Source organism: Neolamprologus brichardi, chromosome 9, assembly GCF_056152115.1.
Source record: "Neolamprologus brichardi isolate AB-2024 chromosome 9, ASM5615211v1, whole genome shotgun sequence".
In the NCBI taxonomy this organism is placed as follows: Eukaryota; Metazoa; Chordata; class Actinopteri; order Cichliformes; family Cichlidae; genus Neolamprologus; species Neolamprologus brichardi.
This window is the reverse complement of record NC_142112.1, coordinates 1,125,814-1,141,980: the sequence shown is the minus strand read 5'-3', so window position 1 is coordinate 1,141,980 and position 16,167 is coordinate 1,125,814. Positions and strand designations below refer to the sequence as shown.

The 16,167-nt window shown below is 42.3% G+C and overlaps 1 protein-coding gene across 1 annotated transcript in view; it reads left to right on the top strand.

Annotated features, from left to right (window-relative positions):
* Positions 1–8,128, top strand: part of LOC148101080 (protein NLRC3-like) — a 34,758-nt gene extending 26,630 nt beyond the window's left edge. Inside the window, exons 6-7 of the mRNA XM_087845784.1 lie at positions 7,116–7,162; positions 7,311–8,128. Of these exons, the coding sequence (XP_087701910.1) occupies positions 7,116–7,162; positions 7,311–7,852 (589 nt within the window). The 3' untranslated portion in view covers positions 7,853–8,128. The remainder of the gene's footprint in view (positions 1–7,115; positions 7,163–7,310) is intronic.
* The last annotated feature ends 8,039 nt before the right edge of the window (positions 8,129–16,167 follow it).

The following is a 16,167-nucleotide window of genomic DNA, read 5'->3' as shown; positions in this document are numbered from 1 at the left end:
CACACTAGTCTAGCTGGATAGTACATGGATATTTATGTAGGGGTCTCCAAGGAGTCTGTTTGCAGGAACATTAATGATAAGTGATAAGTCATGTTGAGAGTTTCATTAAAAGTAGACCTACAGTTTGGTCCATAAATATTTGGACAGAGACAACATTTTGTAACTTTAGATACACTTTATTAGGTCACAGGTGTACCTGAGATAGTGGTCACTGTGTACCTAATAAAGTGTCAGCAATGTGTATGTTTCCCATGCTGTATGTCCACAGTCACAGTGACAGTCAGTGACACTGACAGAAGGATGAAGCAAGGCTGTGAATCATTTCAGTCTGTGTGTGTGAAAAAGAGCCAGACAGGAGCAGTAACATTTGGAAATGGAAGCTTACTGGAAACTCAACATTCACAGCTGAATTCACAATAGATTTGTTCTCAAGTGCACATTTAGCAGCTAATGCTAATACTGTTTTCCCTTTGATTTCTACAACTTGAGCAGCTATTCCTAAGTAGGCCACTTTGCTCTGCTAAGGATTTGTGTGACCATGATGGAAACTCTGATAAGCTAATGCTGCTAAGCTAAAGCTGTTTATGGGCCCTGTTAGAATCAATATTTCATTCTCATTCTGTTGTTTGAGAACAATATTAACGTTTCACATCATTATAACACAAGAGAAAAGGGTATTAGCGTTAGCCACTAATGGTTATTCACCTCAAATTAGCTTTAGCTGCTAATGAGAGCCTACTTAGCATAAACCCTTCACATTGTTATAATGCAAGGGAAAAGAGTCACTTATGGCAGCCTGTTTAGCATTAACGTCACATCATTATAACACAAAAGAAAAGGGTATTAGCATTAGCTACTAGTGCTTATTCACCTCAAATTATCTTTAGCTGCTAATGGCAGCCTACTTAGCATTAACTGCTCACTAATATAATGTTAATTCACATCAAATTAGCATTAGCTGCTCAAGTTGTTATAAGGAAAGAGAAAACGGTATTAGCATTAGCTGCTAATAATTATTCACCCCTAATTAGAGTAAGCCCCTAATGGTAGCCTACTTAGCATTAACTCCTGACAATGTTATAATGCAGGGGAAAAGAGTTACCATTATCGGATAATGCTAATTCACATCAAATTAGCATTAGTTAATAACGGTAGACTTCGAATCATTAGCTGCTATCATTCTTACAAAGCAAACGGTATGAGCATTAGCTGTTAATCCTCCTTCATCTAAAATTAGCCACTAATGGCGTATTGTTAAAAAGCAAGAAAAAACATTGTTAGTATAAGCGGATAATGCTAATTTACCTCAAATTAGTATTAGCTAATAACGGCACCTGCTTAGCATTAGCTGGTCACATTGTTATAAGGCAAGAAAATATGGTATTAGCATTAGCTGACAATTTCTATTTATCTAAAATTAGCATTAGCTACTAATGGTAGCCTATTAAGCATAAACTTCTTAATGCTAAATGAAGTTAATTAATGCTAAATAGGCTTAACTGAAATGAAAGTAATATTAGCATTATCTGCTGATATTGTTAAAAGGTAAGATAAAACATTGCTGGCAGCAGCGGATAATGCTAAAACACATAATAATTAGCATTACCTAATAATGGCAGCCTTCTTAGCATTAGCTGCTTATATTGTCATAATGCAAGGGAAAAGAGTTGGCAAAAACATTGTTAGCATTAGTGGATAATACTAATTCACCTAAATTAGCATTAGCTAATGATGGCTACGTACCTAGCATTAGCTACTGATATTGATTTAAAGCAAGAAAATATGGTATTAGCATTAGCTTTTATTGCTTTTTCATCTAAGATTAGAATTAGCCACTAATGGCGTCCTATTTAGCATTAACTCCTCACATCGCAGGGGAAAAGTTAAAATTGAATAAAAAAGTGTTCACATTAGCTACTCGTATTGTTAAAAAGTAAGAAAAAACATTGTTAGCATAAGGGGATAATGATAATTCACCTAAAATTAGTATTAGCTAATAACGGCAACCTACTAAGTATTAGCTGGTCAAATTGTTATAAAGCCAGAAAATATGGTATTAGCATTAGCTGCCAATTCCTATTCACCTAAAATTAGCATTAGCCACTAATGGCAGTCTACTTAGTATTAACTCCTCATTAATATAATGCTAATTCACATCAAATTAGCATTAGCTGCTAGCATCAGCCTACCTAGCACTAGCTGCAAACATTGTTAAGAGGGAAGGGAAAAGTGTTAGCATTACCCGATAATGCTAAACTCGAATCAAATTAGCATTAGCTAATAACAGCAGCCTTCTTAGCATTAGCTGCTCACATTGTTATAATGCAAGGGAAAAGAGTTAGCATTAGCGGAGGATGCTAATTCACGTCAAATTAGAAAATATGGTATTAGCATTAGCTGCTAATGGCTATTCACCTAAAATTAGAATTGGCCAATAATGGCTGTGAGGACAGACTGGACTCTTTGACTGCACCTTGGTTCTCCTCAGAGGTCTGTACAGGAGCATGTCCACCCCCACTGAAGATCTCAGTCACTGTGAAACATAGAAAGCTGCTTGTGTAGCCTCTGCCTCACATGTAGATACAGCTACAGGTTTCTCTGTCAGTCAGACTGAAACAGTGTCCTGATGCTGCATCATTCAGCTCTGTGCCCCAGTCAGCATCACTGTGAGCTACCAGTGTCAGTGTTTCTGCCCTTTTCCTGTAACACTACACTCAGCACAGGCTCAGCTGCTATCCAGTGTTGGACTTTGGCTTCAGCTGCTGTGATAGATCCTCTAACATAGATCAGCTCTGCTACATGTTGTTAGATAAGTGCAGCTGCCTGTCATGTCCTGATGTTTCTCTGGCTCAGCAGCTTCTCCATCAGAGGTTCACATGGAGCTGATCCAGTATCTCCAGTAACTGTGTTCTGTGCCTCACTGGTTCATCCTTCTGTCTGTGTGACGTCAGTCAGATGTTGAAGTTAAACTCTGTAATCTTCACTGTGTCACAGAGTTCAGTGAGTCCCGTTATTCACAGTATCAATCAGATCATCAGAGAACAGCTGATCAGCAATCAGTGGTGCCAACAGCACCTCCTGTGGTGAGAGGATGCAATAATGCAATGTAGCATTTTTACACTGAACTGTTGCTATGTGACTGCAGACTTAATTGGGCTGCATTGAGTTCATTACTTTTCTTTAGTCAGTGAACTTATGTGTTTTTTCAGTCTTCTATTTCTGCTGTATTTAGATTGAAATGTCTGTATTAACAGTTCTATAACCTTCTTCTGAACATGAATGGAACACTGTAGAAAATGAACTGTTCTTCTGAACATGGCTTCTCTTGCCTACTCCTTGCTGCTAGAGACCTGGCAGCGTTTCCTCTCGCATAGCCGAGCCAGATTTAGCCTGAGGGAGGAAGCAGTTGCATTCCTCAGTATGTCTTGAAGATGATCATCGGTAAGTCTGGACCTGTACTTGGACTTATTGAAGTTCAAAGTGGAGAAGAGCTTTTCGCACAAGTATGTGCTACCAAAAAGGCACATGGTCCGCTTGAACATTCGGGAAAGCCGAGGGAAACTAGGGCTCAATTCTCTCAAAAATTGTCCAAGCTTGTCTGCTTTTCCACTCACCTCCCTGAACTTTGCTTTGAGTTCAGAGTTGCACTGCAGCTCAATGAGCTCCATTTGAAGCACAGAAGGGGCATCTTGCACATCAAAGGAGAAGGGGTCCGCAAACATTTGAAAGGTGGCTCTGTGTGTCTTGAAGTCAGCAAATCTGTGATCAAATTCCTCCTGTAGCCTCAAAATGACATCAACATACTTGTCAGCACTGAATGGTGTGCCTGCATCCACGAGTGCCTTGCATGCTGGGAAATGGCAAAGGTTTGTCTGAGAGAGCTGAGCTTTCCAGAGCGCAAGTTTTGTGGAGAATGCTCTCACGTTGTCATAGGCAGCACTGACAAGTTGTCCCTGGCCTTGTAACGTCTTGTTCAGTACATTAAGCTCATGTGTTATATCAACAAGAAAAGCTAAGTCCATGAGCCATTTGGGATCAGTTAGCACAGGAACACTAACTCCATCCTTCTCCATGAAGGCTTCACTTCTGCTCTCAACTCAAAAAGTCTCTTTAATACATTTCCCCTGCTGAGCCAACGTACCTCAGTGAAGTCGAGCACATCCCCATATTCTGACTCCATTTCCTCTAAAAAAGCACAGAACCTTCGGTGCTTTAAGCCCCTGGATCTGATTTGGTTGATGCATTTCACAACAATAGACATCACATTGTCAAACTTCAGGCATTTGCTGCAAAGGACCTGCTGATGGATAATGCAGTGCAGAGCAATGGCCTCCTCCACGCCTTCCTCTTCCAGTTTTTTTTGAACAAGTGCCACCAGTCCATTTTTCCTCCCTGTCATTGATGGCGCTCCATCTGTTGTTATTCCAACAAACCTATTCCATGGCAAACCAACATTCTCAATGGCATCACACAGCTTGTAAATATCTGCTGAGCGGTGGTCTGGCCATGCATTGGAATTACTGTGAGCAGCTCCTCCATCACTTCAAAACTGTCATCAACACCACGGACATACATTGGGAGCTGGGCAGTGTCGGTGATGTCTGTGGTCTCATCAAGAGCGACTGAGTATACACTGAAACATTTGGCTTTCTCACACAGTTGGTCATAAATGTCACTTGACAGGTCAGAAATGCGATCTGCTGCGGTGTTGGCAGAAAGGCTGATGTTGCTAAACTGACCTTTCTTTCCCGGACAGACTATATTTGCAGCCTGCAACATGCACTTTTAGACAAACTCACCTTCTGTGAATGGCTTCCCTGCTTTAGCAATCATCTCACTAACCACGTGGCTCCGACTGCTGCATTATTCTCTTTGGTTGCTTTCTTGAAGAAATCTTGCTGCCTCAGTAGATATGTTTTAAGACTGGCAACCCGGTTCGCTCTCTGATCTCCCTGGTATTTTGCATCCACCTCAGCATGTCTAGTTGTGTAATGACGTTTCAAATTGTATTCCTTGTGCAGCGCAACTTTCTCTGTGCAAATAAGACAGGTCGGGGTGCCCCTGTGCTCAACAAAGAAATATTGCATTTCCCACTTTTCCTGAAATTGTTGGTGCTCATCACCAACCTTTCTCTTCACCGCAGGCTTTGAAAAAGACATGTTTGGGGCTGTGTAACATTTATAATTCTACTTGGTGTCACTGTCACATTGAAGTTTCAATCAAGCGTTTAGCCGACGGACGGGGAACGTCTCAGCGCGTAGAGAACGTCATTTCTGCTTCTTTTTCTTGCAACCGTAGCACGGCGATCGGCAGATAAAAAGCTGGTAGCAGTCTCCTTTGTTTCTACACTCGATGTTCATGTCTTTCATGACGACACGAACACCGTGGCATTTGCAGATGGTACAAAGTACAGGGATGGCGAGCGCAAAAAAGGCGACTGCTCACGGCGCCGGGCTGTTGTTACGGGAGAAAGAAGCGGAAATGACACCGTGACATATAACAAATAACATCACCTGTTTCTGATGTTAGTTGTTTTGACTGCTTTTACATTATATTGAAATATATGTAATGTTCATGTATGCTGCAATGCAAACGGAGTGATGCAAATAAAAAACATCGACCCACAAATTACAGTGCGACCCTATAATTAGTCCGGGTTACCGGGGACTGTTATTGCCGATGAACAGGTGTCGCTATGTGACTGCAGACTAAATTGGGCTGCGTTGAGTTCATTACTTTTCTTTTATCCCGCCGCCTACGCATCACTTTGAGAGTTAGTATGAGATCTCTCTCTGTGAAAAAATAACTAAAACTCCCACTGACGTGTGTATAAATCTATATACGTATAATGTCCCGCTGGGCAGCAACTTAAAAAAAACAACTTTTTTTGAAGTGTTGTGAACGCAGCGCGCTGGGGCGAATGTCCGCGTTTGCCCAATAGAAAGGAGGAAGCCAGCCAGGCACAGAAAAGAGAGAAACACTCCAGGGCAACGCTGCTGTAACTTTCACTCATTGAGAAATGTTTCCCTGCTTGCATCAAGCCCGGCTGGTGTCCCCTGAGATCCATATCCCACCCTGATTGGTGGGTTAGTTCAGCTCCGCACACAACACTGTAAAGTGTCATACATTATCAAACTAACATTAAATTTTCATATTAAGGTGGGGGCCAAAAACTATCGTCCTGCGGGCCGCGAGTTTGAGACCCCTGGTGTAGGAGGACACCTACTCTGTGTCTGGTTAAGTATAAGAGCCCTTTGTTAGGGGGACCACTGGACTCTTAGCACCAGCTTTGGGGTCACAGGGTCACATCTGGAACACACACACACACACACACACACACACACACACACACACACACACACACACACCTACACTATGCACAGACTGGTACTCTTTGTTCATACCTGTGTAAGACGTCATATGTTAATGAACTTATGCATATTCATGTAACCTCAATAAAGAGCAGTGTTACGAGGGAGCAGACGAGAGCGACTGAGGTCAAGTGAAGGAACGGCGCTGTCACAGTTCTCTCCCTCATGAATTGTCTGGTTCCAGCGGTGGGTCTGTGCTAGACGACCCATCACCAGCTTTTTCCACTGGTTACCAGTACGTCGTAGAATCCACTTCCAGATCTTGTTGTTTGTCTTTAAATCTCTGAATGGATTGGCTCCATCTTATCTCTCTTTAACAAAATAATCCAAGTGGAGCCCTCAGGTCTGCAGATAAGTAGCTTCTGACCAGAACTAGACGTAAAAACAGAGGTGAGCTTTATCGATGGCTGCAGCCAAACTCTGGAACAGTCGCCCTTCACATCAGGTCGTCACCAACACTCGACATTTTTAAAACCTGGTTGGAAACACATTTGTACTCTGTAGCTTTCAATTCTGACGAGTCTTTATAGTAATTACTGTGTATGTTTCCTATTTTCTCTCTACTCTGTGCAGCACTTTGGCTCAACCTGTTTTTAAATGTGCTGATAAATAAATGTAGATTTCTTTGAATAAAACAGTGGAGCCGAGCTTTGAGCTCAGTGTGTAACAGTGTGTGTATGAGAGCCATGTAATGTCCATGTGTGCATGCTGACTGTGCTGCTCTGACCCCCCTCCTCCTTTCAGGGTGGAGCCTGCTGGAGTCCGATGGTTGAGACCAGGTCTGAGGAAGTGTAAGTGTGTTTTTAATGGGATTCATGAAAACAAAGCAGCACACATTCAACCATCTTCATCATGTCAGGAGTCATCATCAAAGTGTCAATCAATGAACAGATGATGGATCAATAACTGCAGCTGGATTGTGTTTGTTCTCTCCATCAGATTCCTGTCAACTCACAATCGACACAAACACAGTGAACACAAACCTCCAACTGTCTGACAACAACAGGAAGGTGACACGTGTGAAGGAGGTTCAGTCATATCCTGATCATCCAGACAGATTTGATGTTTATCATCAGCTGCTGTGTAGAGATGGTCTGACTGGTCACTGTTACTGGGAGGTCGAGTGGAGAGGAGACGTTTATATATCAGTGAGTTACAGAAGCATCAGAAGGAAAGGAAACAGTGACTGTGTGTTTGGATGGAATGATCAGTCCTGGAGTCTGAGCTGCTCTGATCGTGGTCCTCAGTCTGTCTGGCACAATAAGAGACAAACATCCATCTCCTCCTTCTCCTCCTCCTCCTCCTCCTCCTCTGTCTCTAACAGAGCAGCAGTGTATGTGGACTGTCCTGCTGGCACTCTGTCCTTCTACAGAGTCTCCTCTGACACTCTGATCCACCTCCACACCTTCAACACCACATTCACTCAAACTCTTTATCCTGGGTTTTATGTCCGTCCTGGTTCCTCAGTGTCCCTGTGCTGAGTGGGGTGTAACGAGTGTCTCCTGTTACAGAAACACTCTGACTGTTGAACAGATAGTTCAGTCTGTACATGTCTGTCTCTTTCACTCACAAACACGTTTTCAGATTCATGGATTCAATCAGTTGATGTTTGAAACTCTTCTAAATGATTCATTGTAAACTTCTTCCTCTTCAGTCACAAACAAACAGGAAGTGATGTCACATGTGTTCCTGTCCACACAGCAGAATGAGTCTATTGCTGACAGTGATGTACAAACAGAGTGAGCATTTCTGAGGCCCAAAATAAACTGAGTAGTTCACTGAACGAACAATGGACTGTGAGCTCAGTTCCTTCATCATTAGTATGGATTATATATGTATATGTATTATATTAGTATCATATATATCAGGTGCTGCTGGTTTCAGTCATTGTGCAAATGTGCTGTTTGTAAGGTTGTAAAGCTGCAGTCAGCTGAGACTGAAGAAGTCACCTGATCAGTGAGCAAACGTTTCTGAAAACGTCCAGATGAACAGAATCAACCTTTTGGGATCAGCCAGCAATGCAGCATCATTGTTGTTCAGGTTCAGAGGTTTGCAGGAATGAACTGATGACCAGAAACAGCTGCAAAGTCCAATAAAATACCAGCTGGAGTTCAGCTGCATTTGAAGAAGTCAAAGAAAAGTAAGGATGGCAAAGGGCGATGTTTTCTTCCAAAGAACTGAAAACATGGTCGACGCCTCATTAGAAGAATAATCTGGACATTTGTGAGGAACTCTAACCAAGAAAGCAACACAAGAAAGCAACGTCAAACAGATCCAACAGACAGTTTCCATGACTGGAAGTGTTGAGTGTAAAAATGCTACATTGCATTATTGCATCCTCTCACCACAGGAGGTGCTGTTGGCACCACTGATTGCTGATCAGCTGTTCTCTGATGATCTGATTGATACTGTGAATAACGGGACTCACTGAACTCTGTGACACAGTGAAGATTACAGAGTTTAACTTCAACATCTGACTGACGTCACACAGACAGAAGGATGAACCAGTGAGGCACAGAACACAGTTACTGGAGATACTGGATCAGCTCCATGTGAACCTCTGATGGAGAAGCTGCTGAGCCAGAGAAACATCAGGACATGACAGGCAGCTGCACTTATCTAACAACATGTAGCAGAGCTGATCTATGTTAGAGGATCTATCACAGCAGCTGAAGCCAAAGTCCAACACTGGATAGCAGCTGAGCCTGTGCTGAGTGTAGTGTTACAGGAAAAGGGCAGAAACACTGACACTGGTAGCTCACAGTGATGCTGACTGGGGCACAGAGCTGAATGATGCAGCATCAGGACACTGTTTCAGTCTGACTGACAGAGAAACCTGTAGCTGTATCTACATGTGAGGCAGAGGCTACACAAGCAGCTTTCTATGTTTCACAGTGACTGAGATCTTCAGTGGGGGTGGACATGCTCCTGTACAGACCTCTGAGGAGAACCAAGGTGCAGTCAAAGAGTCCAGTCTGTCCTCACAGATGTGAACATGTGGTTTCATCAGGTCTGCTGTCAGCTAGCAGGCTCACATCAGAATCACTGTTCCTGAAAAACACAGTCTGTGTGACATCATCAGTCAGCTGATCGTCCCAGATCTGAATGGTTTCTGTCTCTACTGAGGAAGTCAGAGAATATCACTGAGGTGTGGATCAGGTCTGAGTGAGCTGTGGAGGGACAGCTTGAAACAGTCCACAGGTCTCACGTCCTGCTCAGTCTGGTAGCAGATACCTCGTATTGTTCCAGATGTGCTGACATCACCAGCAGCAGCAGCACAGCTGTGTGATACGATGAATCTCAGTTATTGATCCAACACACAGTAAATACAAAGATCAGGATTTATGAGAGTAATCATTATGAGTCTGAACACATGATCACTGAATGTTAGTCTCCACAATAATAAGCTAACACAACCAAACACAGCTTTCAGCTCTTATTTTGAAACTGGCTTATTTAGAGAGCTGTGATGTGAGCGTGCCTGGCTCTGAGGCACTTGGGTCAGCCTCTGTTGTTTAGAAGTGTTACAGACTGTGAATGACACAGACCTGTCAGTTTCCATGTTTGTCTGTAACACAGCTCAGGGGCTCCATGCTGAACGCATCCATCCAGTGTTATTGATCCAGGACTAATACCAGCATTGGGATCAATACTACAATACACAATCACATGTGTCCATGTATTTGACCAGCTTTATTCATTAATGATCAATCAACTTATTTACTGCATCTGAGTCCAGCTTCATTTAAATGATCAACCCATGAAAATGACATCAGTCCTACAGAAGCACTTAATGCTAACAGGAAGTCATTGATTAAGGTGGAATAACACAGAGACACAACCACTCACAGTTAACCTGACCCCACTAACTGCATGTGTTGGGACTGTGGGAGGAAGCCGGAGTACCGGAGAGGACGCACACAAACACGGGAGAACATGAAGCTCCGCACTGAAACAAAGATGGTGGATTGGACCTCAGGACCAGGTGCGTAATTTCCAGGGGGGTTACGGGGGTCATGACCCCCCAATAATCAGATCCAGCCAATATAATTTCATCATTCCAGTTTATAAAATTATGAATTATCTTGCATAAATAGCTTGTCGAGTTTCTTTCATCATTTCAATTATTGCAAGCAAAATAGTTCCATGTTTAATCATCTAGTAATGTAACCCCGCCTCCTCCACCGCGTACTTGGTATTACCCAACCAGCTTTCTCTACCAAACCTTCACTGTTTGCTGTGTTTGTTAGCGCAGTCGCTGGTGCCAGAGACTGCCAGTGACTTCAGTCTGAGGGTTTGAAGTTTCCATGTCTGTGTGGTGTGAAGGCTGCTGGTTAAACTGGGACTCACTGTTTAAAGCACTGAGTGCTCATAGAGAGATGCTCCATGAGTCCCAGTACAGACTACAAACATGGTGGAAACTTAGCTTTGATATCCACACACTCTGCACGTCTGTGAGTAACTGTGATGAAGATGTGCAGAGATCTGTGTACAAACAGGAGAAAGACTGTAAAGACTCTGTGCTTCTAACAGCCTCTGTTAACATATGTGAGGCTGTTTGTTGTTGTTGCCATGGAGCTTTTCACTGTTTGGGTCAGCAGGTCATGTGATCAGGTTTGTTCTGTGAAAGCTGGACGATGGTTCAGTGTCAGGGTTTGTTTGCATTCATCAATAAATATCTAAATAAATCAAAGACTCCATGTTTTTTCTTTCATCATGTGACCTCTGCTCATCCATCTCTGTGTGTATCAGGATACATTTAGTTCATAATACACAGAAAAATCAGAGTTATTACCTGTAATAAATGTGAAAGATTCCTGCAGTGATAACCAGGCAGGACTGAAACACATCCAAGCTGTCACCACGGTAACAGCACCGTCCATCCACAGGTGAGGGGAGGAGCAAGAAACAGCTGTGATGTCATTGGACTGTCACAAAGACAGAAGTGCATGAAGTGAGCAGCCAAGGAGCCGCTGATGTTTTGGATTCAACAGCATTTGAAAGGTTGACACAGACACATTTGCACACAGAAAGCTGAATCTGTCATATGCCACAGTGAACTCACTGTTCAGTGTTTTTCAGGAAGCTTCTTAACTGCCTCTGCTGCCAAACAAGCAGCTGATGTCCTTGAGAAGAAGCTGAAGAAGTCTTCAACAACAAATACAGGAAGTGGACTTTCAAATACTAGATTCACTTTAGACTCACACAAGAAATGACTCAACTAGCTGTGTTTGATTGACTCCTTTGACTCTATGAAAGGTCAGTGTGTGTCTGTACACAGACTGTTGTGTTGGACTATTATTCAGTTGTGTGCTGAATGTTTTCAAATGTCAGCATCTCAGTGTAGATGAGGCTGGGGGTCATGGGAGGCCACCATAGCAGTCTCTTCAAAATCATGACATCATCATAAATGCTGCTGTACTGTCTGATGGGCTGACGGTGAAAAAGGCGTCGGGAAGGAAACAGAAGACATTTCAGAGGCTGCAGGCAGATTTCTTTGATTTGGGGCCTTTTTCAGCTTTATTGGACAGAGCAGTGAAGATAAGTGACAGCAAAGCAGAGGGAGAGAGAAAGGGGGCGTGGTCAGAATCAAAGCCAGGCCAGCTGCTCTCCACCTCGTGGCACATGGTCACCTGCTCATCCTAGTGAGCTCCAGCAGCAGCCCTTTCACACAGTTTACACTGTCAAACACTGTGTGTGGACCTCAGCTAACAATAGGCTACATTTAAGTCTGGACTACATGCTTTTATATTGAGGAGATTTTTCACTGTTTTTATTCCATCAGCAGCTCAACATCATGAGCAGCTTTGACATAAAGACATCAAACTCAAGCTGACTTTAAACTACTTTTAATACAGGGGCTCAAAAACAACTAACATCTTTATTATATATCAGGACAGAAAGTCATTTCATCTCAAATGAAAACAGCTTTATTTGGAATAACCAGCACTATCAACTGGTTTGGGATCTCCACCAGTTTCATGTCTTTACAGCTTCTCCAACAAAGTTCCTGTAAAATCAGCATTTTTGTCTTTATTGGTTTGATAGTGATTGATTATTCAGTCCCAATCTGCTGTCATCTAAAGAACAAAATGATGTTTCTATGAGTCAAAAAGCTCCAGATGTTGTTCACAAAGAAAACAAAGATTAAGAACTTAAACACAAAGTGTTTGCAGCCAAAATGTTAGCAAGCTGCTCTTTTTGAAATGGCAGAGGTACAGTGGTGTCTAACAGCACACTGTGGAAGGCAAACATGTTATTGTTGGATGAAACTTCATGAATCCTTTGTAGATTTGAGCTTTTGGAGCCTTTCTTTTCTCTTCAGGTGTACAGATGCTGAGGAGGCAGGTGAAGCAGGTGGAGCTGTTGTAATGCTGGCAGAGGGTGTGTCTTAGTAACTCTGTGAGGTAGAACTGGATCCAACATTGTGGATGTGTTGATGTTGGAGCCATTAAGATTCTCTGGCCACACTGTAGGATTTCTCTTTGATTCACAGCGGGGGCATTTTAGAGTCTGTCAGTGAAACTCTTCATATTTGTGTTTGACACCAGTTTATAGAAACAGAGAAATGTGTCATGCTTTTGTTCGGCCTCCACAAATATACACATTTGTTCATTGGTTGGACTTTTTGGAAGGAGACACATTGAAAACCATGTTAATAAGATCTTGTTGTTTCCTGTGGATCCGACACAGAGTGGACTTCAGACAGAAACCGTGGAAGAGATTTTAGAGGCCGTGTGTGGCAACAGGAAGTTTCTGTATGTTTGCTGATCTTACATGTGGAAAACAACACGTGATGTTTGTGAAGTTCTACAATGATCATTGTTCTCACAGCATTTTGAGTGGGAACAGTTCAAACTGAGAGTAGTGGGAGTTATTTACTGATTGAAACAAGCTGAATGTTTCTGTGCACGATGAAGATCAGCAGCAGCAGCTGATCAATGAATTGACATCTATCAGTCATTTCATGAGATGAAGTCATCAGCAGACATTTGTTCTAACTGTGTGATAAATGTCAGAACGTCAGGGCTCTGCTTTAGTCACTACTTGATGATCATTGGCTCATTGTTGAATCCAGTGGCCCAGTCTGACCTCTGACCCTTTGCTGCAGGTCTTCTGTGTTATCTCCACTTTCATGTCTGATCTTCTGCTGTATCGTCCAAAATAAACATCTGGATCATTTCCAACACTTCAGCAGATCTTTAGTTTGGGCAGTACAGTACAAAATAACACATATTGTACTATACTGCCCACTTCCTGATCTTATTGGATCTGTGTGTGAGGTTGGTGAAGGAAACACATGTTTACTGAGTGAATCGCTGCCATTAGGAACTAGTTTTTATATCACAGCCTAGAATTCACACAGGACCATTTCTGCAAGTGAAAAGTGTCATTGGAGGAAAATAATTGTGTAGTTTGTGCGACTGTTGTTTGTAAATGAAGAATTGTCCCAACTACATGTGCTGCTGACCTTTGACCTTTTCTTTAGGTGCACAGAGGAGTCTGTGGAAACATCCAGAACTGAGGCAGTGCTACAGATGTCTTCAAATAAAGTGGTGCATTATCCATGTTTTCTATGAAGCATCAGGGGAACAGGAAACATTCAAACATGTTTACTGTAAGAACTGCACAAAGGAAGGAAACACAATCCTACACACGAGCACTTTAAAATGGACATTTAGCTTTTCAAACATCAGCTGCAATAACAACACTGTGCCCATTCTGATCAGACTGGAAGATTTATAGAGATTTATCCATGTGCTGGAAAAGGGTTTGATATCAACATATATGCAGATTAGTAGGAGCATTTTCTTCATATTGATTTAGAGTTCAGTACTAGGAATATGTAGAATTAACATCTGTGTGCATGACGAGTGATGAAAATTCAAACTTTCAAAGGACGTCAGAATTGGCGTCTCTATCTGTGACTGTCCCAGAGGAACCTACCTGAGGGATTATTAAAGATCTGTCTATCTAGAAAGACTTGCATTGATTCACAGTGTACAATTCTTTCTAATCTATTAACATCTTCCTCCAAATCCTGTTTCCGCTGCATCAGAAGGGCTCAAACCTCCTGCTGTTTCTACTGGACCATCAATTCTACTTTATGATGATCTTCAAAGATAAAAACGTGAGTTTATTTGTGAACTCTGTGAAATGCGTCTGATGTTTAGTTTGAACCAATCCTGTGTCAGCTGCAGCCACATCATTGCCACGCATACAAATGGGTGCGTTCCTGTTCAGACCTGCTGGCTGTCAATGGGCTTCATTCCAGTTCAGACTGGTCGGCTGTAAACTCAACATGGCTCCTGTGTTAGAAGAGCCTCTGATTTTAAATTTGCACATTGAATAGTTTGTTTCCAACACTATGGAGCTACCAGCCCAGTATATGTAGCCCACAGTAAATGGAGTTATCAAGCTGCACTGACAAACATCAGGACTCATGTAATCCCTACATGTGGACCTTTCACAGATGATCCAAGTGCAGATTCAACTCTGCATTACATTTGACTTCAGCTGTTACACACTTTCATTTTCTAGCTGTGTCACTTCCTGCTTTTTGGATCAGAGAGTTTATCCATGTCCACAAATGTTTGGCTGCATATTTGTATCATCTATATTTCCAGTCTTCATACAGCCGATATTTCATGTGAACTCCAATCTGCCAGCTGCCATCACGTTTTCAGGGTTCATTCAGTGTTGAAATGTAGGACAAACAGCAGCACATGTTCTCTAAATGTTTGCAGTCATTTTAAATGAAGCTGATACTACATGAGACATTTTCCACATTTACTGTCTTTGAACAGAGAATAATAAAGCCATCAAACATATACAGGCTTGTGCAAATACAAACTTCTGTGGTGCATTTGATGACCTGCAGAGGAGAACAAGTCGGGCTTTTCAGCCCTAACACAACCTCTTTGTTCTCAATACTACAAAACCTTCAAAGGCTGATATGCAAGTTTGCATGAATCACCAACACAGTGGTGTTTGTTTGTTTGGAAACCAACAGAGTGCACCCCAACTGCTTAGGAAGCCAAATCCCAACAGCTTTTGTGCGTTCACTTGTTTTTGCATTAGATAATATGCAATGCAAAGATATTAGTGTCACTGAGCACTGTTTTATGTCTGTCTGTCGTCCCAGACAACAAGGAATGAGCCCAAACCTACATACACATGTACTTTTAACTACTCCAGTGCAGCTGAACTCACAGTGAGTATCCAGAACCACCGTCACTTGGACTCCTTCAACACAATGGGAGCCATGTTCGCTCTAAGCTGCACGCGTGTGTAATCGCACAACACTGGCACGGTCTCTGCACACAGAAAATCTGCATTACACACAAAAAAAAAAATCTAACCTGAATTGAAGTTAAAATAAATACGTTAACAATTGAATCTGTTTTGCAGTGTGAGTCAGTAAGTGAGCGGTGACTGGCTGCTCCAGCCAATGATGCGATTCACATTCGTATATACGCAGCTAATCAACGTGGTTGACAGGCTATGACAGCGTCCTTATGTGCCGACACTGGTGTTTTAGCAAAGCAGCTGATGTGGAGTGAAGCCACGTTAATGACAACGTGTACAACCATTGGAGATGTGAGCAGGACAGACGAACAACTGATGTACAAAGTGTGGACTTTATACCAGTTTTTAAATTGTGTTGATCGGCCACGTAAAACCAGAGTTATGATAAAATATCTGCAATGTTTGTTTTTCTTCCTGAATACTGTCGTTGTTTATATTTACTGCAGGAAGAAACGGTAAAAACTGCGTTTTATAAGGAAAACGCTCG